At 53.7% G+C, this 24,494-nt stretch overlaps 11 protein-coding genes across 11 annotated transcripts; 4 read left to right on the top strand and 7 right to left on the bottom strand.

The window, feature by feature from the left end:
- Positions 1 to 1,111: 1,111 nt before the first annotated feature.
- Positions 1,112 to 3,358, bottom strand: ASPACDRAFT_64233 (fungal specific transcription factor domain-containing protein; the record flags this gene model as incomplete). The annotated part of the gene is made up of 8 exons (XM_020203980.1): positions 1,112 to 1,478; positions 1,528 to 1,631; positions 1,769 to 2,098; positions 2,143 to 2,358; positions 2,410 to 2,575; positions 2,809 to 2,947; positions 3,166 to 3,279; positions 3,328 to 3,358. 8 exons carry the CDS (start codon positions 3,356 to 3,358, stop codon positions 1,112 to 1,114), a joined length of 1,467 nt encoding a protein of 488 aa, XP_020052096.1.
- Positions 3,359 to 3,977: 619 nt separating this feature from the next.
- ASPACDRAFT_35616 (alpha/beta hydrolase) lies at positions 3,978 to 4,961 on the bottom strand (the record flags this gene model as incomplete). Its single annotated transcript, XM_020200139.1, has 2 exons — positions 3,978 to 4,746; positions 4,807 to 4,961. The coding sequence occupies 2 exons, from the start codon at positions 4,959 to 4,961 to the stop codon at positions 3,978 to 3,980; spliced, it is 924 nt and encodes a 307-aa protein (XP_020052095.1).
- A 629-nt stretch (positions 4,962 to 5,590) lies between these two features.
- Positions 5,591 to 7,822, top strand: ASPACDRAFT_1875953 (uncharacterized protein; the record flags this gene model as incomplete). Its single annotated transcript, XM_020198073.1, has 6 exons — positions 5,591 to 5,742; positions 5,790 to 5,955; positions 6,005 to 6,100; positions 6,159 to 6,859; positions 6,919 to 7,248; positions 7,306 to 7,822. 6 exons carry the CDS (start codon positions 5,591 to 5,593, stop codon positions 7,691 to 7,693), a joined length of 1,833 nt encoding a protein of 610 aa, XP_020052094.1. The 3' UTR covers positions 7,694 to 7,822.
- Positions 7,823 to 8,937: 1,115 nt separating this feature from the next.
- Positions 8,938 to 9,881, top strand: ASPACDRAFT_81816 (uncharacterized protein). The gene is made up of 2 exons (XM_020205960.1): positions 8,938 to 9,279; positions 9,350 to 9,881. The coding sequence occupies exons 1-2, from the start codon at positions 8,995 to 8,997 to the stop codon at positions 9,446 to 9,448; spliced, it is 384 nt and encodes a 127-aa protein (XP_020052093.1). The 5' UTR covers positions 8,938 to 8,994; the 3' UTR covers positions 9,449 to 9,881.
- A 311-nt stretch (positions 9,882 to 10,192) lies between these two features.
- Positions 10,193 to 11,129, bottom strand: ASPACDRAFT_126564 (uncharacterized protein). The gene is made up of 3 exons (XM_020196957.1): positions 10,820 to 11,129; positions 10,596 to 10,745; positions 10,193 to 10,529 (listed from the first exon to the last, which is right to left on the bottom strand). Exons 1-3 carry the CDS (start codon positions 10,945 to 10,947, stop codon positions 10,406 to 10,408), a joined length of 402 nt encoding a protein of 133 aa, XP_020052092.1. The 5' UTR covers positions 10,948 to 11,129; the 3' UTR covers positions 10,193 to 10,405.
- A 1,505-nt stretch (positions 11,130 to 12,634) lies between these two features.
- ASPACDRAFT_1891578 (NAD(P)-dependent alcohol dehydrogenase) lies at positions 12,635 to 14,252 on the bottom strand. Its single transcript, XM_020198629.1, has 2 exons — positions 13,018 to 14,252; positions 12,635 to 12,963 (listed from the first exon to the last, which is right to left on the bottom strand). The coding sequence occupies exon 1, from the start codon at positions 14,107 to 14,109 to the stop codon at positions 13,054 to 13,056; it is 1,056 nt and encodes a 351-aa protein (XP_020052091.1). The 5' UTR covers positions 14,110 to 14,252; the 3' UTR covers positions 12,635 to 12,963; positions 13,018 to 13,053.
- A 214-nt stretch (positions 14,253 to 14,466) lies between these two features.
- Positions 14,467 to 17,308, bottom strand: ASPACDRAFT_1835 (uncharacterized protein; the record flags this gene model as incomplete). Its single annotated transcript, XM_020197193.1, has 8 exons — positions 14,467 to 15,133; positions 15,196 to 15,351; positions 15,407 to 15,625; positions 15,675 to 15,807; positions 15,867 to 16,075; positions 16,131 to 17,039; positions 17,096 to 17,178; positions 17,237 to 17,308. Coding segments are annotated over 8 exons (2,448 nt in total), but the record flags the coding sequence as incomplete, so codon positions are not given.
- Positions 17,309 to 18,138: 830 nt separating this feature from the next.
- ASPACDRAFT_47640 (formyltetrahydrofolate deformylase) lies at positions 18,139 to 18,990 on the top strand (the record flags this gene model as incomplete). Its single annotated transcript, XM_020201993.1, has 1 exon — positions 18,139 to 18,990. The coding sequence occupies one exon, from the start codon at positions 18,139 to 18,141 to the stop codon at positions 18,988 to 18,990; it is 852 nt and encodes a 283-aa protein (XP_020052089.1).
- Positions 18,991 to 19,206: 216 nt separating this feature from the next.
- On the bottom strand, positions 19,207 to 20,163 carry ASPACDRAFT_47639 (uncharacterized protein; the record flags this gene model as incomplete). Its single annotated transcript, XM_020201992.1, has 1 exon — positions 19,207 to 20,163. The coding sequence occupies one exon, from the start codon at positions 20,161 to 20,163 to the stop codon at positions 19,207 to 19,209; it is 957 nt and encodes a 318-aa protein (XP_020052088.1).
- Positions 20,164 to 20,491: 328 nt separating this feature from the next.
- Positions 20,492 to 22,858, top strand: nop9 (RNA-binding RNA processing protein NOP9). Its single transcript, XM_020196956.1, has one exon. The coding sequence runs from the start codon at positions 20,542 to 20,544 to the stop codon at positions 22,672 to 22,674; it is 2,133 nt and encodes a 710-aa protein (XP_020052087.1). The 5' UTR covers positions 20,492 to 20,541; the 3' UTR covers positions 22,675 to 22,858.
- Positions 22,808 to 24,154, bottom strand: ASPACDRAFT_126560 (lactate 2-monooxygenase). The gene has a single exon (XM_020196955.1). It carries the CDS (start codon positions 24,117 to 24,119, stop codon positions 22,911 to 22,913), a length of 1,209 nt encoding a protein of 402 aa, XP_020052086.1. The 5' UTR covers positions 24,120 to 24,154; the 3' UTR covers positions 22,808 to 22,910.
- Between the last annotated feature and the right edge of the window lie 340 nt (positions 24,155 to 24,494).

Below are 24,494 nucleotides of genomic sequence, written 5' to 3'. Positions count from 1 at the left end.
CTTGGCCGCTGAAACTCCTCTGTTGACGGGGCTGTTGCCGCTTAGGCAGCGACCTCCTTGAGCCCGTCGCTAGTTGATTGGCGGAATTGAGTAAGATGTGGGCTAGCAAGGTACCCACATCTCTTGAGCTATGATCTGTATGTTTAGTTTAAGCTTAGTCTACATGCTTAACGAGCACCACCACTATCTGGTGCTTGTTGATTTCCTCTGTGCTGCACTAGGGGAAATAGGGAGGCTACGCGTCCCCTATACCCAATCTGGATAAGGCTGATGATAGATTCTAGGTATCTCAGACCAGCTACTCCGCTCTTGAACAGTTTTTACAAGGATTGCATGTTCACACATGACAGCCGGACCTCACGCTGAGGGTATACAACACGGCAATGCATAGATATATCTACCAGAGAGATCGTTGACTTCGAATATTTATCTGAAAGCAGAAGTCAACTGAGGTACTCTAGTGCGTTTAGAATCGACAATGGGAATATTGATATGAGCGCCAACTTATGCCAGGCGGCCATGAGTGGCGATGCAATGCCCTAGGGTAGACACCGCTGTAGGGTACGGACCTACGGAGCCAGCTATCAGATGCCTTACGGCAGGGGAAACTCCAGAGCAGCACTTGTCTTAGGTAAAAGGTTATGCCCAGGCATGAGGCTTCTTGAAAGTCTTATAGTCAGTTCCTTCAGGCTGCTTGCTTAAGACAAGGTCGTACTTAGTCAGATATAAAGTAGAAACAGAACTAACTTTATTTCCGCAGGAATACAGTTGAAGTCGCTGAATAATGAATGAGAGGATCTGCGATTCTCATAACGGCTTCGCGGAGCACTGCTTGTTTACTATTTGTCATGGAGCTCGTTCAGTTGTAATGATACCCCATCTCTTGCCAAACTAGCAGAAACTTCAAAGTCTGGATGTTCCTGGATCAACCGTCACCCGCCAAAGGTCGGAAGAATAATAGCCTGGCTCTTTGTAGGGTTTGAAATATCAACAGTAACTCGCTCAGAGGCCTACATGAATTGCGAACACGTAGTGCACGGAGTATATCCTAGGTGTACGATCACAGCACGGACCGGATCTCCTGTTTGTCTCGTACATCTAGGACATCAGGCTAATAGCCTCCAGAGACCAAATCCTTCATTATATCTCCCATTCCTCCGGCTGTATCCCAACGAGTGTTCAACCAGTCCAGAGTAGTCTCGGACTGGGGCCCCGCAAAGAACGATAAGATCTCGGATGTGGCAGTAGGCTGCTGCAGTGGGACATAATACGAATCAAATAAGGCCTCTTTGGCCTCTCCGATACCAGTGACATCCCCTCGAGTGTCCAAGATATTCGAGCCAATCGGCTCCTCACCAGCAAGGCTGCGATGGCTCTCGCCCATTGGGTGTGATATAGCTGATTGCCCCGCCCGCACAAGACTCTGTGCGAACCGCCGCACCGTAGCCCTTGTGATGCCACTCAACACATCCTGGCCTCTTTTGGCTTCAAGCCAATACTCCCCGGTGGCACTGAGGATGAGCAGACGCGGATTTCAAGGCATATAGAACAGTGTCGAGGTCAGTCTCTTCGCCCACGCCGTCCGGCGCCCAGACGCAATAGAAAATCGTCATCACGCATAGGAACAAGGACTATACATTGATCTAACTATATTACAGCATACTGTTCAACTACAGCTTATAGTAAAGCGAATACATTCCAAGGCGCAATGGAAGCATTGCCGAATCAGGCTTCTGGAGGGATGATTGAAGAGCAGACTCGGGCGTACGACCAGCATCACGAGCTCGTGGTACTTGATTTCTAGCAGGTCGTTCAGATAGCATGCGGGGCTATCTGGCGGATGGCACGGGATGGACGACTTCCACTGGCGCAGACGGTTCAGCATATGTTCCTGCCATCGCTTGACGTCCGTTATAGCAGGGGGCGTGTAAGGGAGATAATTTCGGTCAACACAAAATAGCACACATTTGATCTCAGCGTTAAACCGCGCAAGCTTGAAGAGATGGATTGCGCTAGACATATCGGTTATAGCTCCAGTGGCTAGAGCCGGTATCTCTTGATTGGGCTTCAGATCTTCATCGTTGATTTCTCGCGGTAGCTGTAACGTTCAGTGCCTTCTTCATTAATAGATATGTATAGTACGAGTGAGGTACCCTCAAATTGCATTGCTCGTCTATTTAACCCTATCGACCTGCCGAGTATTGTGCTCAAGTAGCGGTCCATCATGTAGACGCACCAGAAAGCCCGGGTGCGCATCTCCTGATCGAACTCGGTGAAGGCAGAGCCTTGAACGTTGCGATGCAGTCCGAGCTCCATTACGGCGGCCAGAGTTATAATGAAGGGTCCAAAGGCTGATCCCTGAGGTTAGGTTGTTGATCGTGTACATTTGTAGAGGCAGCATGCACTGACACCGCGCAGAGAAGATTTATGAAAAATGGCATCCAAATGGAGAATTGCAGAGGCGCAGTACCCTTCAGCTGAAAGTAGCACTTTTGCCTGGCGGGATCGAATGGTAACACCAATAGCCAAAACCATGAAAATCTGAAAATGATCAATTGGTGTGACATCCACGCCGCTGTAAGCCTTCTAGAAGAAGTTCCAGGTGAGTGGGTCTATGAAGAGACGGGAACTGTAAATGGACCGCCTGAAAATATGCCTGCGTCAACCATTGCCCCTGTTTTTAAGTCCGATGGCAGATCTTTCGGTTGGATATCGAGGAGCTCCGCAGGGACGAATTGATCGTTCTTCGAAGCAGGGGGTGACTCTCATGCTATCTCCGCTCGCCGCTCTATGCCTGTCAGCACAAACCTCGTGAAGAACAGCCCACTAGAAGGCCCTAGATAGCGCAGATCTGCCCCAGCAATGACCGATACTAGACCTAGTTGATCCGTTACGTCACGAGCTGGGTTCCAGCCATCCCTAGTATGCGCAGCCTGCGGAACAGGGTCTGGGTAGTAGCAGAATTTGTAGACACTCCGTAGTCAGAGCTCCGAGGATGATTCAGGTGACCAGAATCAAACTTGCTGAGGTCAATATGTGGCAGGTGCTCCTGTATGATTGACTCCAGCCATTCAATGTGTGTTTCTAGCTCTTCCACATGAATATATTTAAATGTCAACACAAAGTTCAGCCCCACTAGGTAGCCACGGTGCAAGTCTAGCTTACCTAGGGGAAATGTCCCGGACATTCCACCCTCGATGCAGTCCACACGGGCCCGTTGGCAACCGCCACAGACAGGAACCACCGCATCGCACTGAAGGCCATTGATGCCTGAGTTAGCTGAAAATACCAGCACTCAATGCCATCAATCATGCAGCAGGGACTTACCCCAATCCTTCGTTTTTGGCAGCGAGCGCATGCCGTGGTGGACCGGCTGCGGGGGGCAGCCCGACGGTCTCGACGTCGGGCCAAGGGTGATGGGTCCATTCTATTCAACAATGTGATACTTAAAATCAAATTTCAGCACTCATATAGTGCCAATAGAGCTTGCATAACCGATCTATTCGTGTGGTTCTCAGGTGAGACCTGTTCTTTTGTGCGTTTAGTTGAACGGAGGATGTAGTTGGGATGGCCAAGGTAGCGATGAATAAACCCCGCCGACGGGCGGAGTTCCGTCCGTGCCTTCGCCGCCGAAATTAGTCATCACCCCCGGCATTTCCAAGGGCGACAAGCATGCCATGTAGTCAGCTTTGTATACAGGGCAGATAGCGGAACTGTGAGGATGATAGATAGTCCGAGTAGGGACATGGTGCCTTGTGTGTGCCGTGTGCAGAAGAGCATGTTGGGGATATATATCGGAATTATACTATGAGTTCTCAGAGCTCTCTCTTACGCCGAAACAACAACAATCAGATCAGCTCTCCTTTCATCAGAATGGACTTATGATTCGTTAGGCATGGACTTGTTGACGGAGCTGTACAGCACCGGTAATTCTTGCTGGTTCGCATACGACTGGCTTTGAATTGGCTCGGGTGGTATCAAGGTCTCATCGGCCGCTGAGGAGATTCTTCCACTGAATCCAAAAAGAACAAAATCCCCCCACTCAACGCAGGTGCAATGACACTTCCATGATCTTCATCGATATACGCCCTCTTCTCACACATCACTCGGCCATTACAGGTCAGTCGTTGGTACAGCTCTTCGCAATTGTCCGTCATACGACGCTGGGCAGCACCTTTCTTCCGTCTTTCGTACACATCCTGCGATTCTCCTCGGCGACGGGCCGGAAACTGTTCCTGAGATCCATAAGAAAGACGCACTCTAGGGAGAGGTCGAAGTGCAGGGCTGTCATAGAGTCGGCCCTCTTCCGTCAATATGAACCGATCATTCCACCAGATTGACGGACTCGCCACTAAGAAAGTGTCAAAACTCTCCGGTCGCGTGAACAAGACATGCAACGCGAACAAGCCCCCGTATGAATGGCCAAACAGGGCAGTCTTGACGGGTGTGACGAAAGGGAAAACCGAAGATAAGATGAACGGCTCAACAGTCCTTTTGATGAAGGACAGAAATTGGTCTGCCCCGCCATGTGGTTCAGGATGGGCCTCGCCATCGGGCCCGTTGGGGGGAACATAACTCTCGCACGGTGGAGTCAAGTCCACCGTACGGCGAGGATCATAAACCCTGTCGGTCAAGGGATAGCCAATCGCGACGACGATAGTCCCCGGCTCATCGGGTGAAACAGGCCGACGGCGACGAACAGCATCCAATGCAGTTCCGAAGACGGCGTTTCCGTCAACAAGGTAACTACCTCATGTGAGTCGCAAAAATTTTCAACCTCGGCGTAAGATGTGCTGGCAGACGTACACAAGATTTACCTTGGCCAAGACCTGTAAAGTGTTCCAGCTCAGGGGCCACGCAAGCTGGATCTGATAAGATGATCCCTGTGCGTTGGAAACAGTCCATGCTGCCACGTTCGGGAATCCCCCGTTATCAAATTGGGTAAATGTCCATTGAGTCATGTTGTCGGTGCGTCAACTATAGCTACAGTCACAAGCAAGACATAAGGATACCTTTATGACACACAGATTAGACGGAAAATGTTCGGTGCCGAATCGGAAGCAGATTGATTGTGTACCCCCACGCTGCTTCCGACGGATGCTTCGTTTTGCCTTCAGCGGACGGTCTTGGCTCCGCTTGGCGCCCTTGGCATTCATTATCTGATCCGGAATTGAAACTCCCTCAGGCCAGTCAGAGAAGGTCCAGGCAAGAAAACGGGGTCTGCGGAATCGAAATGACCAACTCTCACGGTCGTCGTCCGACATTTCGCGTGGCTTCGCCAAATTAGATTAGATCGCCGAAGCCGCTGCACACAACCGAACGACTTATACGAGTTGCGAGTGGAGGCATCAGGAATTATGACTGCATGAGTCAGTGCTAGAAGCCGGACCTATGCACGAAAAAGAGCTCGGCGTCGCCTGATGCTTATAACCGCCACCGCTGGGGATGCGGTCAAAATTCTTATTTCTTGCGCCAAATTCCTTCGGTCCGAGAACTGCAGTCGTTCAAGCAGAAAAGCAGACTCATGATGAGCAGCGCCATGAGTTTGTCCAAAGAGACAAGGGAGTCATTTGCTCCCGCCTCAACCAACATGGCCGAGATCACAACTCAGCAATCGGACGAACATACCAAGCATGAGCAGAACCCTCAGGCGGACTCAGAGAGCCTCCAGGCTGGTGTCCAGAGAGCAGAGCAGTTGAGGAGGATCTGGTCCAAGACAGGCTTGATCATTGCTTTCGTTGGGTAGGTGTCGGAATTTGCGATTTTCTGATCATGGCTGACTGTAGTAGCCTGTTCCTGGCCACTTTTGCCGTCAACTTCGCCGACTATTCCACTCAGGTTTACACCGCGTACACGACGAGCGCCTTCAAGCAGCACTCGGCCATGAGTGCTGCGCGCGTGGTCATGAACATCACCCGCATTGCTTCATATCCGATCATTGCTAAACTGGGCGATGTACGAAAGCCTTGTACTTTCTTCATCTTCATACTGACAACGGTCCCAGGTGTTTGGTCGAGCTGAGATGTTCATCCTCTCAATCTTTGCTCAGGTACTTGGCTATGTCATTTATGCATGCTGCAAGAACATCTCACAGTATATGGTATGCTCTCGTCCATTAGCAGGGATGAGCGTGTCTAACCATTGCTCTCAATGAGTAGGCGGCCGGAATCTTCGAAGCCATCGGTTCAACGGGTTATGCCCTTACCCAGCAAGTGTTCGTCGCCGACGTAACGAATCTGCTCAATCGAGGTATCTGGTCGACACTGCCCGACTCCTTAACAACTATCCCGACATTATACCTGGGCACGATCGTTGCGCAAGACATTCTCGACCACTCGACGTGGCGCTGGGGATGGGGTATGTGGGCCATTGTGCTGCCCGTTGCTGCAGCACCCTTGGTCGGAAGCATGGTGCTTTACCAGCACCGTGCCCCTCAACGAGTCCGCATCAGTACGGCTTTGGGGTGGAAGAGCGAGGATCCTTGGTGGCGTCGGGTCTATGATCTCCTGTGGATTCAACTAGATCTGCCGGGAGCCGTGCTACTTCTGTTGGGGCTGTCGCTGTTCTTGATCCCACTGTCCCTGACTGGTTCGGGCAATAGTGGTGCATGGCGACACAACGGCTCTTTCATTGCCATGCTTGTCATGGGCGTGGTGTTTGTTTTTGCCTTTCTGGCGTGGGATGCTTGGTTCGCGAAGAAGCCATTTGTTCCATACCGGATGATCCGAAACCGCACCGTGGCCGCTGCTTGCCTGCTGGGCGCCCTGGACTTTTTCCACTACTCCGTCTTCACAGTGTTCTTCACCAGCTACCTGCAAGTGGCTGGGCACTTTGAGGCAGGGAATGCCACCCGGATTGAGTATGCTCTGACAGATGACTCTCTCGAATGCAACCCGATGCTAATGTTGATGACTGCAGCAACTCTCTGCGAGTAGCTTTCCAAGTCGCAGGGATCTTCGCCTCGCTTTTCATGAAATACACTCGTCGCTCGCAAATTTGGGTTCTTGGGGGCGTTCCCCTCTGTGTGCTCGGTATGGGCATTGTTCTTTACCTCGTTGATATGGGCAATGGCAAAACAGGAAGCGAGGCGGCCTTTGTCACGGCCAAATCGCTGATCGGAATTGGACGTGGCTTCTACCAGACCGCAGCTCAGGTCTCCGTCCAAGCCGTCGTGTCCAGACAGGAAGTCTCCGTCGTGACGGCAGTATTTTTTGCCTCCATGAGCGTAGGAGGAGCCATCGGAACTAGGTAAGTGTCCCGCCTGTATTTGTGCGATCGAAGTATTCTGACCAGTGTATCAATTAGTGTGGCTGGCGCCATCTGGCGAAGCACCCTTCCCAAGAAGCTGGAGCAATACCTTCCCGATGCGCTCAAGTCCCAGGCGCACACCATCTTCAGCTCTATTGTTGTGGCGAAGAAATATCAACCTGGCACGGCTGCCCGTGATGCTATCGACCGGAGCTATCGAGAATCCCAACGCCTTTTGGCAATTGCTGCTCTGGCGGCTCTAGCTCCGATGCTGATTGTGATGTTCTTTCTGCGTAATGTACATCTCGATGCGCAAGATGAGGCGGGGGAGGCTACTTCTGAGACTCCTGTCGAGAGAGGGGACGAAGACGTCCAGGCGGGGAAGACTGCTACCGCAACTTCAAATCCTGCCGGTGCTGAAAATAGTCATCGGACCGAAGAGTAGTCGGAGTTTTGAATAGGTGACATTAGCTAAGAGGAAGCAAAATGGCTTTTCGATATGGCTGTATTGTGGCATCTCTTGAAATGGTGGTGCTTGAGATATCTAGTAGACCATACACCAGATGATGTTAACTTCCTCCTAATAACATGCTTAGAGCAAGAGCATTGAGAAATTTCGATATTGTGTTCAAGATTGGCTTATGTTGAGGTTTGCAACGTCCCCTAGAGTTGCAAGACTGTAAACATCAGATAAGGGATTGCGGCAGTCGGTCGGTTTTCCGAAGGATGCTTCGCAATATGACATCGTACTTGCCCTTATATTTATCGGCGAAAGGCAAATTCGCGGGTGCAAAGCAGATGGCAGATAGACTGTTCATGAATCGAACGATAAGAGACCTATCGAAAAATGCAGATCTGGGCGTAGGTTGGAGGTGTTGAGAGGGAAGAAAGTAACTCATGCGAAGAGGCGTTATGTGCTGACTTAGTCAGCTATGTATGTACTGTCATTTTTCACGTGACCGAACATCATTTTATTCTTCCGATTATTCCAATTGACGGAGCCCAACTGCGAGAACGTAAGTAAAGGTTCAAGGCTGAGTGAGGTCTGGCTGATCGTCGCAAATGTCTCAGCATGCACTGCTTCTGGAACCTGGTTTATCATCCTATCGGCCCGGTGTCAGGTCAAGGCTGGGGCGCGGGGTGGCGTTGTTTTCGAGTGGCCACATTCCATTGATCGGCCCCATTCGGTCGGGGGGAGCGAGGGGGCACAATATTGTGTACTCCATCGAACCAATCACTACTAGGTACATCTAGATGATTGCTTGTAACAGTAACACAGTCAATACATGTGGTAGTAGCAGTGTTCCTGCCAAGGAGAAGCTGCCTGGCTGTACTGCACAGTTCTCAAGAAAGATGAAACACATGAATGAATCTGACTTGCAGTGGTCGAGTCGTCGTCAGAGGTTCTAAACTTGGCACGCTGCAATCCAATCTTTCACCGAACAGGAATGGTTCGCCCCAGCCGCGCGGAAGGGATGGACAAATAGCAACAAATACAATCGGGTGTGCCTGACCCACCCCTGAAGCCTTGAAGCCTGTTTGTTGCCTGGTCTCACCAACTGGGAGAGGCTAGAAGTTCTTTCCTCTTTTCTCTCCTGAAACCCAAGTCCACCACCGACCGACCGCCCGCTCTCTCTCCTCCCTCCGCCATACTCAACTCCCCATCATCCTCACGTCCAACAATCCACCCATTCTATCACTGACCGATTTTCCTCTCCTCCTCATCCTCATCCGTATTATCCAAAGATGCAGCTCAAATCTATCCTCGTCGCCCTGGCCCTCGGCCTTTCCGTCCAAGCCTACGAGATCAAGGGTTGGACCACGAAGGACTGCAACGGCGACACTTCAGGCGATCCCACCTCCGACACCAGTGTCACAACGTGCGGCACTCTCGCCAGCTCCAAGTGGAAGTCGATCAAGGCCACTCCGGGTGACTTGGTTTTAACCGCCTACAAGTCCGCCAAGTGTGCCGGTGAGGGATACGCCCTGCAGCCCGGCAAGTGCGTCAACGGCGAGTTCACGAGCTACGAGGTACGTCAATTCCTATAGACTCTGCTCCGTCAAATAGCATGGACTGACCTGAGAACCCAATCACTTGCAGGCGCAATACATTTCCACCATGCGCAAGCGTAACACCACCGAGATCATCGGCGATTGGGGAGTCGAGGACGAGGAGGCCGAGCCCAACACCTCCTTGTAAACACGGACAACATATGAATACGCAATCGAAGTCATCGATCTCGCGCGCGCGTTACTTTCAGCAAAATTCGACTTTGGGATACCACTTTTATTTGTCTACGCGAGGTACTTTGCATCACACCCCGGGGGTCAGCTACGGTCGGCGGTCCACATTCCAGGCCGGGCGGCGACACAATCGCGGCCCCTATTACGGTCCGGCACTTCTCGGGGTTCTCTTTTCTTTTCTTGTCTTCACTGTGGTCGGTTTCTAGCATTTATCTGTATAGTTGCATCTTCGGACAGGAACAATAGAATGTCGGTTTTTTTACATGCACTGGATACTTGTTGACAGAATTCGCTGTCTAGCCAGGGATAAGCGGATGGGTCGTGCGTGGTTTTTCATGCGGACGGGTTGTTTTAATGCTGCAGGAATGCACAGTAGATGATCATGCAGCCTTTCCTGCATCGACTGCAGCAGCCTGGGTTTGCTATTGCATGAGTTACACCAATCACGTCTCGAAAAGGATCGTGTCCCAGACATAACTAAAATCAATCGCGCGGCTATTCCAGAGCTACAGCGTAAGGGTTGGCATGCCGAGGCCTACGTACGTACTAATTCTCCGCGCAGCATAAAGGCCTGAACTCGACGGCCCTCATGCACAAAAAGTACCATTGCTAGACTTTCCTCGAACTATTTTGTAATCCCCCCAACCTGACTACGGGTACGATGCATTCCGCTCTGAAATTTATGATCAAGAAGAGCCAAGGACGACAGGTACACTTCAAAACCATATAATTGCATCCATACAGCAGGTCCTACGTCCAACCAATACAACCTCTGGTGGCCCTTGACCGGCGATGTTGAGATCCGCTCCCTCCACGTCAAACCCATCATCTTCCCAAACACCATCCAAAGACAAATACATGGCAACCTAGAACATAGGTATGTTGAATACCACCTCCAGACTACCCCATCCGCTTACTCCCTGACAACCCGAGTAAGAGTCGTCGCTTGGCACTTGGACTGAGACGGCCAGAAATCACCGGACTCGGCGTAGATCGTATTCGGATCCGCGCACTCCGCCGCCCGCACGCGATAGGGACTGATCCACGTTGTTAGAGCCCATTGTCCCAACAAAGTCTGGATAGTACCCGGGGCGGTTACATACCTTGTCGTCCGTAGTCCCGGATAACACTTGCCCGGGATGGTCACGCAGCCCGCGTCCCGCTGCACCGGCTGGCGATTCAGCAGATCGAGGATCTGCGGAGGGTATTCGACGAAGTTGGTGAGGTAGAGGCAGAATTGCTGGGGGTCGGTACTTGAGAGTATTTCTCAATCAGGAGACAATTCCGGGCGGATTGAAGGGCTTGGTGGTGATTTGGGGCTACCTACTCGACGGCATTGTAGCAGACTTGCCAGTCCTTGGAGACGTCGACTCGGTCGCCGGCGGCGGGTTTATAGATTGAGACTGCGCCTGCGGTGTTTAGGAGGGTGGCAATGGTGAAAGGGGTGAGTTGCATATTGATGTCTAAGGAGCTTCAAATGAGGGGTGAATGAGATGGGCCTGGGTCCAAGCGGGATGGTGATGAGAGAGAGGGGGATATAGGATGAGTAGAGTTGAAGGTATGTAAGCGTTGTTTAATGAGTGAGGATTCCAGGGTAGCATGGCGCTACTTATACCTTACTCCTCTCCATTGTGCCCCTCTGGTTGTTGTCATAACATTTCGCGTATCGATAATAGCCTTGAGAATTGCACTCATTGTTCCACAAGAACAGTCATTCGAGACGGAGAATGGGCCTGACAGTTCAAACAGAACGGATTCTCGCATTGCAGAGAATAGAAGGCCTAAAGCCAGACCAATGATGAAAAAAAGGCTGACGGTTTACGTATCTGTTATTGCCCATCACGCGGAGAAATCCTGCTATACGAAGCGATAGAGTTAACCACGGGCGAAGAATGTGTCTGGCTGAATGGTGTTGCCAGCTTGGGCCATAGTTTGCCATCTGGCAGGGATAAATTAGGCTTCCTTTGTGAAGTGATTCCCTCACGACGTAGACAGCTTGGCCTCCTCGAAAGCAATGTAGACCCGTGAAGCAAGTCTGAAGGATTCTGGTCTGAGCTTAGTTCTTACTTGATACGACGCCGTTCTGGAGGAGATCAACAGGGATGCACAGCTTCGCGTTCTCGATCATCATGAAAACGATGATGCTCTTCCTCCAGAGCGCGGTAAGACTCTGCGGGTGTCCACCAGGCGTGATGAGATCATTTCAATATTCATAATGTATCCATGCTCGCATTGTAAGTCTTTTTTGGGCGAGACTGCAATCTAAATCTGATGATTAGAATACTCACACCCTTACTGAAATGTGCAGTGGAGCAAAGTACAGCCGATCTGCATATTCTGATTCATATTCAGCCAGCTTATTCGATTGAAGAACAATAAATGATTCTCCGGTCTAATTGGCATCTCGATCTTCCGCGGAGTCGGGCCAACTGCCGTGTGCGGTGCCACAAACAAGAACCAGCAAGAGTCTCAAAGAGAACTTGCACCAGTGCCAGATGCAGGCAGCATTGCTTCACTACTGATCTAAGGATTTTCCTGTTTGCCCATGACGACCTGAATCCAACTTCATCAAGTCATTGAGTCAGACGTAACTTGTCATAGATAACCCTGAGGGGCTCGAATCCTGACGCCCAGGGAGTTAGGGCGAGGCTGTGTTGGGCTTCGTAGAGTGTCGTGGATAACCGCGGCGACTTCGACTCCAAGTAATGCTCGTAAGCATTCCAACCGCATGTCAAGAAGCTCATAGTGTCATGACGTAGTAGCATCGATGGTTGAGCAGCATGAATGCCCATGCGCCGAATCCCTGCCTCGTATTCTCGTGCAACATCACCTTGCGCGTGGAGATTTTGAAAACAGCCACTCAGCATTGAAGGGTTGCGAAAATAACCCTCCAAGGAGCATTTTGACCAATGCGTACTCTGTACGACATGCCCCTATATTTTTTTTCTGGGTTGTTGCATTGCAGGTGTTTATGCAGAGCTCGGCGATCGTGTCAGCATCAGGCTATAGAGAACCATTAGACAGCCGAATCAACCTCACGTGCGTTGGGAAGATTTTTCTTTAGTGACAGGGAGCAATAGTAATCCTTCATATTATTTGCATAGGCTGATGCTGAGGCCTGGAGATCGGTTTCCGTAACATTGTGCGTAGATGGGACTGTTTCTTGCAACAGTCGTTATGATGGATGGCTATCATTTGTGAACGTGAAAGAAAGGAAGTCAGTCATCCATTCATGCTTCCCTTGCCCTTCCTAAGTCTGGTACATTCTTTCCTGTAACAATATCTTCAACCCCAAGTCCTGGTCTTACTTGTGCTAATTCAACAGCTCTCTCAAGGAGAAATGTCTTCGCAATGAGATCAAAGAATGTACAATGGAAACAGAAGCCGCTCAACTCCCGTAGAGAGCTCCTCGTTCTGAACACGAATGATCAATTTGCCCTTCGCATGCTTGCTTAACAAGACCTCATATGCCTGCCAACCTCATTAGCCAGATCAACCATCACCACGAATGTCTGGGCCACTCACCTGAATCGCATTCTCAAACCCCCAAACACCGCCAATCTACGTCTTCAAGACCCCCTCCTCAGCCAACACCCTCAGTCTCTCCAACCTCTTCGCATCCACCCAAGCCGTAACCTGCCGATATTGTCTGTCTATCCCACCCAGCCACACCGGCAAGAACCGATTCAACATCTGCTTCACCAACACCCCCACCGCACTGCGAAAGGTATACGCCTCCAACGCCGGCCCAACCGAGACACACACATGCCCCGGATCAGGCTTTAACCACCGTCCCGCCGCATACCACAGACCCTGCGACCCATACGCATCGATAATCGCATGGAACACCTCTAGCTCCTCCTCTTCCTCCTCTTCCTCTCCATTCCCACGATCAATCCTACCCTCCAGCCCCCGATAATCCACCACCTGTACACACCCCATTCCCCTCGCAACCTCCCCCGACTCCCTCGAACAAGCCCCCACAACCACCAACCCAGCCCTCGAAGCCAGCATCTGCGCTACAAAATGCCCCACCCCTCCACACGCCCCATTAACCAACACCCTCTCCCCACCCTCCAAGGGGCCCACAACCCCCTCCACCACATCCACCAAAGCTAACGCCGTCACCCCGGAAACCCCCAACCCCGCCGCAGCCACAACCGAAACACCCTCCGGCTTACGCGCCACATCCCCCATCTCAACGACCAGGTACTCAGTCAACGCGCCGGTACCATTCTTCAGGTGCTGGCCCACGGAAATCGAGCCGAAGACCGCCGTGCCGGGCGGGAAGAAGCGATGCGCATCAGGTGGTGGCGGCGGGGTGAGCGGTACGCGTGTGCCGGTGGATAGTACAATTCCTGAGAAGTCTGTTTCGGGGACGGCGGGGAAGTGTTGTGTCCATGCGGGGAGTAGTTGCATCATGTGGGTTGCGCCGGGATGGAGGGCCATGTGGGAGATGCGGATGAGGAGGGAGGTTTCTGTTGACAAGGTGGGGGTGGGGTGTGTTGGGTTAAGGTGCAGGGTGGTGCTGGGAGGGCCGGGGTGGGCGAAGGTGTAGGTTTTCATGGTGGGAGGGATGGGTTCTGGGGTGTCGATGGGGGTTCGGTGGGGGGGCATTGTGGTCTTTTTGAAGAGTGTGTTCTTATGTATTGAGGATAAGTGTGCGAAGGTCACTGTTAAGATCGGAGTGGCCGATGCGGTTTGTCTGTAGTCGCGATCTTGGGCGATACTGTGTTGGGGGTATGACACGCGGGGTAAGTATTTATGTCAGTTGCCTGTCAGGAGGGCTTGGCTTTGTTCAGTGTCTTGTCTAGGTTTTACATTAACCACAGCATGTCACTACCTTGAAGAACCCCGCTGCTCTTTTGTTCCAACGTGAGAAGCCCTTGAATGAGTTGAGAGCAATTCATGATAGTATTCCCACGGCCAGGAATACAGAACCCGATCAGACGCGTCACATGATGGTGGCTACACGAACGCCCTCGGAATGCCCTCGCTGAGAAGGATATTGCACAAATCGGACTCCATAAAATCCAGAGAGTAAGACAAGCCATCATCGATGGAAGGAAGATCAATTGAGTGTTGAAGGTCAACACCTGCTTGTTCTCCCATTCGGCCTGCCGCTGCTGCGGACCAGCTTTGATCATGTGCTGAGCGTAGGGGGCTCCCATCTCGCGTCATAGTCCGACGACCAGTCGTTGCGAACGAGTACGGCAACTTCCTCTTGGCTCCTGAAAATACCTTCGTGTCTCGCCGACGAGTCTGCCACTCGCACTGCAGTGTTGTGAGAAAGATATTCGTGCGTCTCGCATTCTCAAAGCGACTGCCCATCTCATCTAGCGCACGGAAACAAGTGTTCAAATGCTGCATCAATTCTTGATCTTCATCATCCCCTTTGAGAGGTACCGTGATGAAAATAAGTATTAGTGCAGCCGAGAAGACGAAGGATACAACGAGATAATTGGCCCGGCGGAAACTATAGTATCGCTCATAGAGGGCGAGCAGTTTCGCTATCGATATCGCCGACTCGATGCATGTCATGCGTGCATGCCCTGAGCCTGGACCCTGAGGTGGCTGAGGCTGGATAACGTGAGAGATGTACGGACGGTGACAGTGAATCATCAGCTGATAATACTGCATGCTGGTCTGAACGTTAGTATATGCCACAGTAGCGATGGGCTTGCAGATCTCGCTCCAACTCACTGTAGAGCTAGCACGTGCGGAAGAGGTTGAACTCCACTCTCGGATTCGTCAAAGTCCAGCTCTGCTGGCAAATCAGCTTTCCACGACTTGAGCTTCTCGACTGTGTGGGCTGCTAGCTCCTGCATTTCACGTATAGAGATAGAAGAGCTGCCATATCTGCTTCCCGTGTTAGTGACTGGCATCAATGCCAGGGCATCACCTTAGATCTTACAAAACATCGGTCAGTGGCAATGGGAGATCATAGAGAGAGATCCATTCGTAGGATAGCTTCTCCAATGTGTTTGGAAAAGCGGGTATGTTGTTCGAGGCGGTCGGAGAGCCATATGGCTCCCACTTTTCGGCTCCTGGATCATTGCACCCATCCAGCTTCTTGACTGTTATCACCGACAATTGGTTTCGAGTATGACGACCGAGGTACCAACCCCAGAATCTGGATACCTTGTTAGATATGAGTTAGGGTGGGAAGGGATTGGTCGTACTGCTCGCTCATATATGCTCCCCAGAAGGTCAGGCGGCGAATCTCGGCATTTTCCAACGGGATGATGCCCTTGGCCACGTACGGAGCCATATCCAGATGAAGTCCAAGATCAAACGCCAAATGCATAGCCATGCCTGACAAGGTCAGTTATTTTCTTAGGCTTCGTTATCATTCGCCGATGTCAGAGATTTACCACTGTACAGCCAGCCCCGCGTATCCCTCGTGCAAGAGGCTTCATATCCACCTAAAATAACCAAGGCTTGAACTGTGGCGATTGACGGATTCTCCAGTTCCAATTCAAGGAGTACTTTAGCGCGGTCACCAAAGAACTCAGCGAGCGATCGAGGAAAGGTTACAAGACTCGGGTGGTATCGGGGCTCGTACGCAGCTCCGATCGCACACCTACAGGATTGTCAATTAGCACAAAGCGTATGGAATATAGAGGGTGGACACCTACATAGCATTTACTAGTGTGTAAGAGTAGTATGGTGTTTCCAAGTCATCGTACAGATTCTGTGCTCTCGACCTCCAGAAGACGTGTTCGTCCACGACATGGAGACAGGGATCTTGCCATGTGAAGTAGAGCTTCAGCAGATGCTGTTCGAATGTTTCATCGACTGGGACATCAAGCTCCGCACTCTTTAAGACTTCGTGTGCCTCTGTCTGTGCATTTGTTGAGCATGGCGGAGCGGCACCGACCAGGATATCCAGGAGGTTGAGGTTGGAAGTGGACCCGTAGTACCGGAGCTGTCCGTCATGCATCACTTGAAGCCTCCCTACCCGGCATGACAGCTGACTAGTAACCTCATCCTCTTCGTCCTCCTCGATATCATGAGGAGGGTTGGGCTGAGGTCGACGTCTAGGTTCGGTAGAGTCAGAGGAGCATGCCGAGGCAGCTGGCGTCCTAGGGATCGTCGTCGTGTTCAGCAGTTCATCCCTTTGACTTCGTAGGGACGTACATGCTATGTTGTCACCTTTCAGCACCTCTGAGATTCTCCCCGAGATGTCTTGCACTGGCTGTGCTACTGAGGATACAAGGCTCTGCGCGTCTAGAGGCTCCTGCGGAACTGCACCGGTGGACGGTGAAGAGGAGGCGGCAACCGCTTTCTGATGAGGTGGTATTGCATTTGGAGAGAGCGGACCATCTTGACCAGGTTTGGTGTCATCAATGCCCCGCTTTGCAGTCGACGTATCCTTCCCAGTCGTAAGACCATAACATTCCGGTCCAAGCGCATCAAATATGCTTTGGATCATCAAACTGTCGCTCTCGTCCATGCAAGAAAGTTCCAAACCCTGCCCTTCAATGTAAAGTACCAGCTGGTTTATTCTTTTAGCCAAAATACCGAAGCTTACTCGTACCGGGATTCTAAGAGAGAACAGCTCATGAGCGGTGACACCGCAGAATCGATACGTGGAGCTTACTTGCGCCTGTCATCAACTTGGCGATAAGAGCATCTCTTGCCTTTTGCCTCGCAATTCCCGCAAGCGGGAGTGACTCCGTCGCACTAGACAGCATGTTGTGATCAGCAGACGCATCTCTCGTGTACTTTGCTTGTCGAGTACCTTCACTTTGCCCTCTCTGCAAGGGTTGCAGGCCGTCGTCACATGCTTTCGAGCAGGCTTTGGTGACTTGCTTTTCGGAGACATGACTGAGGACGCGCGAAACACCATGAACGAAGTTTGAATGCCATAATTGCGGGGTCATGACCAAAAGTGGGATAAGATGAAGCCTCGGGATATGAATTCCGTGACGGTTAGCAGTCACTGACGAGTCGGGATTCCCGCTCCGGCAACACCTTGGTGCCTCAGGCACGGAACAAAGACATCATACCTTCCAGCTTTGAAAGTGTGTCTGATGCGCGTAGCAACTGCAGGTACGTTTTCATCATAGAAAGGGAAACTGTAAAAGGTATCATTAAGTGGGTGATGGAATGTACTGAAAATTGCCTCGTGCATTGGTACATGTTTTGAAGAACACATTATATATCGTCGATCACGTGGAGGAAAAATAGGTGACCCGTGGGACCAGCAAGTACTAGTATAAAGCGAGAGACTAATGAGGTGGATTGTGCAGCTACTGAGCTACTCCAAACCCCTGCATCACAGGATCAAAACCAAATCTCCCCGCGGCCTGGCGTAATGCTAGCTCAGCCTTTAAAGCCGTGCAGAATGATCTGCAGCCCTGAGCGACAACCCTAGACGATCAACCCTGAGCGCAGGCCCTAATCTTATCAATCACCAGGGCGGCGGGCCAGTGAGCGCGAGACCGGATTGACTCATCGCCGCAAGCGGCGGGGCAAACCTGCAGTGGCTCTCGCCAGCGGCTTAAATTCTGCATCGTGTCAGGAACCTTGAACAACCTCCACAACCTTATTCTTTAACCTCCCCCCCCCCCGCGCCAATCCCCTTTTCCCTCCTTCAACCACCCAACCTCTTCCCCGATCCAACATCCACCCTCCACCAAAATGAGCTACATCCTCACCCTCTCCTGCCCCGACCGCCCGGGCATCGTCCACGCGGTGACGGCCTACCTGGTGCAGAACAACCTGAACATCATCGACTCGTCGCAGTTCGGCGACCCGACGTCGGAGCGGTTCTTCATGCGCGTGCACTTCAAGCCGGAGAGCACGCCGGCGCCGACGCTGGAGCAGCTGCGGGAGGCGTTTGCGCCGACGGCCGAGAAGCTGGCGATGACCTTCGAGCTGGTGTCGGCGACGGCCAAGCCGCGGGTGCTGATCATGGTGTCGAAGATCGGCCACTGCCTGAACGACCTGCTGTTCCGGGCGTCGACGGGCCAGCTGGCGATTGAGATCCCCCTGATCGTCTCCAACCACCCGGACTTCGCCGCGCTGGCCGCCACCTACAACATCCCCTTCATCCACCTGCCCGTGACGGCGGCCACCAAGGCCGAGCAGGAGGGCCGCATCCTCGAGCTCATCGCCGAGCACAGCATCGACCTGGTCGTCCTCGCCCGCTACATGCAGGTGCTCTCGCCCAAGCTCTGCGACGCCATGTCCGGCAAGATCATCAACATCCACCACAGCTTCCTGCCCAGCTTCAAGGGCGCCAAGCCCTACCACCAGGCCTACGACCGCGGCGTCAAGATCGTCGGCGCCACCGCCCACTTCGTCACCAGCGACCTCGACGAGGGCCCCATCATCGAGCAGAACGTCGTCCGCGTCAACCACGCCCTCAGCCCCAAGGAGCTGACCCACGCCGGCTCCAACGTCGAGAGCAACGTCCTCGCCACCGCCGTGAAGTACTTTGCCGAGCACCGCGTGCTGCTCAATGGCCACAAGACCGTGGTGTTCAACTAGACACCTTCAAAAAGTTATATCCAGATATCCTATATATACAAAAGATTCATGTACAACCTAATGTGGCTTGCATTTTTCAGCCCCTCCCACAACACCCACCGGGAAAGGCCCCCAACAGAATGGAATCTAATGTACATATACCCGCCCAGAAATGCATTCACGTAATTCATACACCTGACCATAAAAAAACCCCTCGGCATACTAGACTACACTACACTACAACCACTCCTCCCCATCCTCGCGCTCGGCCCTCTCCCTCTCCCGCTGCCGTCCGACACGGGCGAGATTCTTCTCCCACAGCCCTTCCAAATCCACCTCGGCGCGCTTCTCCTCCGTAAAGATCTGCACGACCACCCGGGTCCCCCACCCGGCATTCCCGAACCCCTCGAACCCGGCCTCCTCCTGCGCCGCCACCACCTCATCGGCCTGGGGCGCCTCCTCCACGATCCCGGCGTTGACGCAGATCCACCCCGTCGTGATCCCATCGTCCTTGTCGTCCACCAGCGTCCCAGCCTTACTCGCCAGGCGCGCGCGCTTCGCCTTCCGCCGCAGCTTGATCTTCAGCTCGTTGCGGCCCAGCAGGCCGTCCGCGAACGGCGCCAGCTTGTACGTGCTGCGCAGCCAGCGGCACAGCCGGTCCGCCGAGACGTTCAGGTGCTTGACGCTGCGCGCGGTGCCCACGATCATGATCACGTTGGCGCCCAGCGCGGGCGGCGTGTCCAATCCCCGCAGGTCGAGGAGTTTCAGCCCGTCCAACCCCAGGTCTTTGAAGGTGTACTCCAGCAGCGCCGCGAGGAGGGCCGGCGGGTTTTCTGGGAGGGCGGGGATCTGCTCGCCTGAAGTGATGGGGCGCGTGGCCGGCACGGAGGGCTCGTCTTGGAGGTACCAGGGAATGTGGGATGGGGGTTCGGGGGCGGTGGTTGTGGTGGTGGTGGTCGTCGTGGCAGGTTCGGGGTCTTGCGATGGGAGTTCAGCTGTCTCGGACGGTGGCGTTGAGGGTGTCGTTGGTGGGTGTTCGGATTGACGGGAGGGGGCGGAGGTGAGAGGTCTGGTGGTGGCGTAGAGGATTGGGAAGCGCGGTGCTGAGGCTGCTGTTGCGCTGATCGAGGAGTGTGGTGCGCTGAAGATCGCTGGTCGCAACCAGGGCGTTCGGAGAAGAGCTCTGTTCAGCATGGTCGGGTTCGACGACCGGGATTTTGGTGTTCTGAAGGCTTTTCTTAGAGATATGTTGTTTGAAAGCAGACAGGTGACTCGATAAGGATAAGGACCAAAGAAACAGGGTCAATTGAAGTGCTGATGATTGCTGAGTAAAGATGGCAACCATCTGTTGAATATTTCGCCTGCAGAAAGGAAGCAGTATCGTCGAAATGACGGAGTGCACGTGATACGCAGCAAACATTTCAAGAATTTGCGCCTCACCGCCTGGCCTCGCCCTGCAAACGCGGCAAACAACCCGCGGAGACGCTTGGACCACCGCTGGGTTTCCGCCGAAAAAAAACTGCCGCCGACTGTCGATCGCAAGCCTCTCCATTCAACCAAGGTCAATCAAAAATGCCGCGTGAGAATCAGAAGAGAGGTCGTCGGGCCGCCGACAAGGCCAGCAAGGACGCCGCCAAGCGCAAACGCGATGAGGTCCCCGAAGAGACCCTGCCCAAGCGCATGAAGCCGTCGACCGACGACGAGCCCGCCAACGACGATTTCACCCAGGGCGCCGACTACATCGCATTGGATGCGGAGCCAGCATACGACCAACAAGCCGAGCAGGAGGGCTTCGACCAGGAGAATGGTAATTCCGGCGAGACGGTGTTCTTCGGTCTTCTGGACCCCGAGGAACAGGAATACTTTTCCCGCGCCAGCGAGGTGCTGGAACTGAACCAGTTCGGCGACGAGGAGGAGCGGCGGGTATTCATTGAGAGTGTGTACACGGAGGCTCGGGGCAAGGAATTGAAGATTGCGTGCAGTCAGTCGTGCTCGCGGCTAATGGAGAAGCTCATATCGTTGTCCGACATGCGCCAGATTCGACGCCTGTTCAACAAGTTTATCGGCCATTTCCTGCACCTCGTCCAGCACCGGTTCGCCAGTCACTGCTGCGAGACCCTGTTCATTAATGCCGCGCCCGGCGTCACGCAGAAGCCATCGAAGCCCAAGACGGAGAAGATGGAGGTGGACGGAGAGGAGGACGCGGAGCCGGAACCCGAGCTGTCGCTGGCTGAGATGTTCATGACGGTGGTGGAGGAACTGCAAGGAAACTGGGGATATCTGCTGACCGAGAGGTTTGCGTCGCACACGATCAGAGTCCTCCTGCTGGTGTTGGCGGGAGAACCGGTGGATCTGTCGTTGAGCGACTCCGTTGTCGCTAGTCGGAAGAAGGAGAGATTGGGTCTTGCCAACACCGATACCCCGAAGGAGAACCCTGTGGCGCAGAAGAGAAGCGTCCCCGAGACGTTCGAGGCCACCCTGAAGAAGGTCATGAAGGATATGGTGTCTGTGTTGGATGATACGTATCTCCGCGCACTGGCCACCCACCCTGTTGGAAACCCGGTGCTGCAAGTGTTGGTGTACTTGGAGCTGTCGCATTTTGGGAAGTCCAGCGCGAAGGACCCCAAGTCGATCACGAGACGATTGATCCCCGACGAGGAGTTCACGGAAGGCTCCGAGAGCACCATCTTCGTCCGCGGGCTGCTGTACGACCCGGTCGGATCGCGACTGCTGGAAACCATCGTCAAGTGCCTGCCCGGAAAGTTGTTCAAGGCGCTGTACAAGAACCTCATGCGCGAACAGATGGGCTCCCTTGCACGCAACATCACCGCTGGATATGTCGTCCTGCGTATCCTCGAGCGTCTTGGCAAGGATGATCTCAAAGAGGCGGTCGACTTGATTGTTCCCCAGATCTCTGGTCTCATTGAGCGGTCCCGACTGATCGTTCCCAAGGCCTTGATCGAGCGTTGTCTGATCCGTGGGGTCGATACCGCCCCCATTGCCCGTGCTCTGGAAGCTGCTTACGACCGCGACCCCGCTCGCCGTCTGGATAAGATGCTGTGGCTGGAGGGCTTCTCTCAGGATGATGTGGAGCAGCCGAGATACGGCGAGGAGGGAACCAGCGCGCCCAACAACCAGAAGGCTCTCGCAGCGGCTCGATTGCACAGCTCTCTGTTCGCGCAGACGATGTTGACTGCTCCAGGAGCGTTGAGCGGGCTGGTGTACTCTGGCTTGCTGGCGCAGTCGACGGAGTCTCTGATCAAAATCGCCACCGACCCCACTGCCTCGCATGTCCTGCAGCAAGCGCTCACGCTGCCCACCTCGACCACTCAATTCCGCCGCCAGCTGGTCACCCGCTTCACCGGACAGCTCAAGGATCTGGCTCTGGACAGCAGCGGATCGCGCGTGGTGGATGCCTTGTGGCAGGCAACAAAGGATGTCTTCTTCGTCAAGGAGCGGATGGCGCAGGAGCTTGCGCAGAACGAGATGGCCCTGCGCGACTCGTTTGTGGGTCGGGCCGTGTGGAGGAACTGGTCGATGGATCTGTACAAGAGACGGCGGGGCGAGTGGGCTGCCAAGGCCAAGGGGTTGGACGCTGTCAACAGCACGGGCGAGCGTCCCAAGTCCCGGATCGAACTGGCCCGCGCCAAGTTCGCTGCGAAGGCCGAGGAGAATGCTCAGAAGGCATCTGCAACCAGTTCGTGATGGAGAGGCGGATGAGATGGAATAATGAACAATGCGGCTTTCCCACCTGTAAATAGTCTCCGCGGAGAGAGCATGTATATTATTAGCGGATAGAAAAAGTTTTGACCTCTTGCAACAAACCCAGCCAAACACAGTGATACGATGATTATCTATTGGCATATTGACACAGATTCTAAGGGTAGTCTAAGTATTACAGAAGAAGTATCATTATAAATTCACCGAGATGAAAAGTCCACCTACTTCGACTCCCGCAGAATCGACCGATTCAAATGCTCCTTCCGCACTGAAGGCACGCCCGACAAATGCAGCGTCAAATCCAAATCCCCCAAGAGACACTTCAAGACATGGCTGACCCCGGCCTGACCCCCCATGGCCAACCCATAAACGTACGGCCTCCCGATGAGCACCATCTTCGCCCCGAGCGCCAGCGCCTTGACGATATCGGCCCCACAGCGCACCCCGGAATCAAAGAGCACCTCAACTTTGTCGCCCACCGCATCGACGATCTCAGGGAGGACCTCCAACGAGGCGACGCCGCCGTCCTGCTGGCGTCCGCCATGATTCGAGACGACAATGCCATCCATGCCATGCTGGACGGCCAACTCCGCGTCCTTGACGGTTTGAATCCCCTTCAACACAATCGGCCCCTTCCAGTGCTCCTTCAGGAACTCCAAATCCTCCCACCCGTGACTCTTCCCGGGGAAGACCGTATGCGCCCACTCCCGTGCCGCGGTGCCCAGATCCTCCTCGACCTCCTTGCCATGCTTCTCCCTGAACTTCCGCCGGTACACGGGATCCGTGAACCCCAACTCCACGCCGATACTATCCGCCCGGAGGAACGGGTTATACGCATTGCTTAGATCACTCGGCCGCCAGCCCAGGATATACGTATCCAGAGTCACCACTAGGACTTTGAACCCAGCGTCCTGGGCGCGATGCAGCAGGCTGGCGGTGATGTCGTTGTTCTCGTTCAGCGGCCAGTACAGCTGGAACCACCGCTTTCCGTCGGGCCCGTTGGCCTTGGCGGCGTCTTCGATGCTGGTCGAGGCCGCCGTCGAGAGGATGTAGGGCACGTGGTCTTCGGCGGCGGCGCGCGCCACGGCGCTCTCGCCGTCGCGGTGGAAGATCTTCTGCACGCCGACCGGGGCGACGGCGATCGGGTAGGGGTATTCCTCGCCGAAGAGGTTCACCTTCAGGTCCGGGTAGTCGGACGGCACCAGGCGCGAGGGCACCAGGTTCCATTTCCTGAAGGCGGCGCGGTTGTTCTCGTCCGTTTGGCCGGTGCCGGCGGAGCCGTGCACGTAGCCGAAGCTGTCCGCCGACAGGCGGGATTTCGCGGTGGGTTCCCAGTCGTGCGGGTGCGGGGGGAAGCGTGGGCGCTCGTCGCCGAGGCCGGCGCTGTAGATGGCGTTTTCGTAGGTGTAGGGGGTTGGGTTGGGGGTCATTTTGATGGTGTTGGATGTGGTATGTGGTATGGGGTATAGGAGGTTACACTGGCTACACTGGCTTAGATGGTTGTTCTTATACCGTTCCTACGGTTGGGTCTCCTGGAGAGTAAGACAGTTGAGGTCATTGTCACACAAGGTAATCGGCCGAGATTTAGCATTGATTTGTTTCTTGACTACGCTGCAGACGGTGACGTTGTGTCGTCGACCATGGCGAAGGATGGGTGATGTCACCAGCTGTTAGGGCACGAGTGGGGATCACAAGGCCAGGCACATGCGGTGCGGATCAACGCAAGCAGTGCTTGTCCAAGTATCGCTCACAACCGGGCATGAGACTACAAGTACAATACCCTTACGACCCTTACAATCATCCGG

This window comes from Aspergillus aculeatus, assembly GCF_001890905.1.
Source record: "Aspergillus aculeatus ATCC 16872 unplaced genomic scaffold ASPACscaffold_19, whole genome shotgun sequence".
NCBI classification, from domain to species: Eukaryota; Fungi; Ascomycota; class Eurotiomycetes; order Eurotiales; family Aspergillaceae; genus Aspergillus; species Aspergillus aculeatus.
The sequence above is the reverse complement of the archived record's forward strand: the minus strand, read 5'-3'. Positions and strand labels throughout refer to the sequence as shown.

What these genes read in the sequence shown, in the direction of transcription:
- ASPACDRAFT_1891578 (XM_020198629.1), bottom strand. Translation starts at nt 14,109, where the DNA reads ATGCCCCCCCACCGAACCCCCATCGACACCCCAGAACCCATCCCTCCC.
- ASPACDRAFT_126564 (XM_020196957.1), bottom strand. Translation starts at nt 10,947, where the DNA reads ATGCAACTCACCCCTTTCACCATTGCCACCCTCCTAAACACCGCAGGC. An exon ending in GTCTGCTACAATGCCGTCGA is followed by an intron (nt 10,746 to 10,819) that starts GTAGGTAGCCCC and finishes AATACTCTCAAG; the next exon opens with TACCGACCCCCAGCAATTCT. An exon ending in CCGGGACTACGGACGACAAG is followed by an intron (nt 10,530 to 10,595) that starts GTATGTAACCGC and finishes AACGTGGATCAG; the next exon opens with TCCCTATCGCGTGCGGGCGG.
- ASPACDRAFT_81816 (XM_020205960.1), top strand. Translation starts at nt 8,995, where the DNA reads ATGCAGCTCAAATCTATCCTCGTCGCCCTGGCCCTCGGCCTTTCCGTC. An exon ending in GCGAGTTCACGAGCTACGAG is followed by an intron (nt 9,280 to 9,349) that starts GTACGTCAATTC and finishes AATCACTTGCAG; the next exon opens with GCGCAATACATTTCCACCAT.
- ASPACDRAFT_126560 (XM_020196955.1), bottom strand. Translation starts at nt 24,119, where the DNA reads ATGACCCCCAACCCAACCCCCTACACCTACGAAAACGCCATCTACAGC.
- nop9 (XM_020196956.1), top strand. Translation starts at nt 20,542, where the DNA reads ATGCCGCGTGAGAATCAGAAGAGAGGTCGTCGGGCCGCCGACAAGGCC.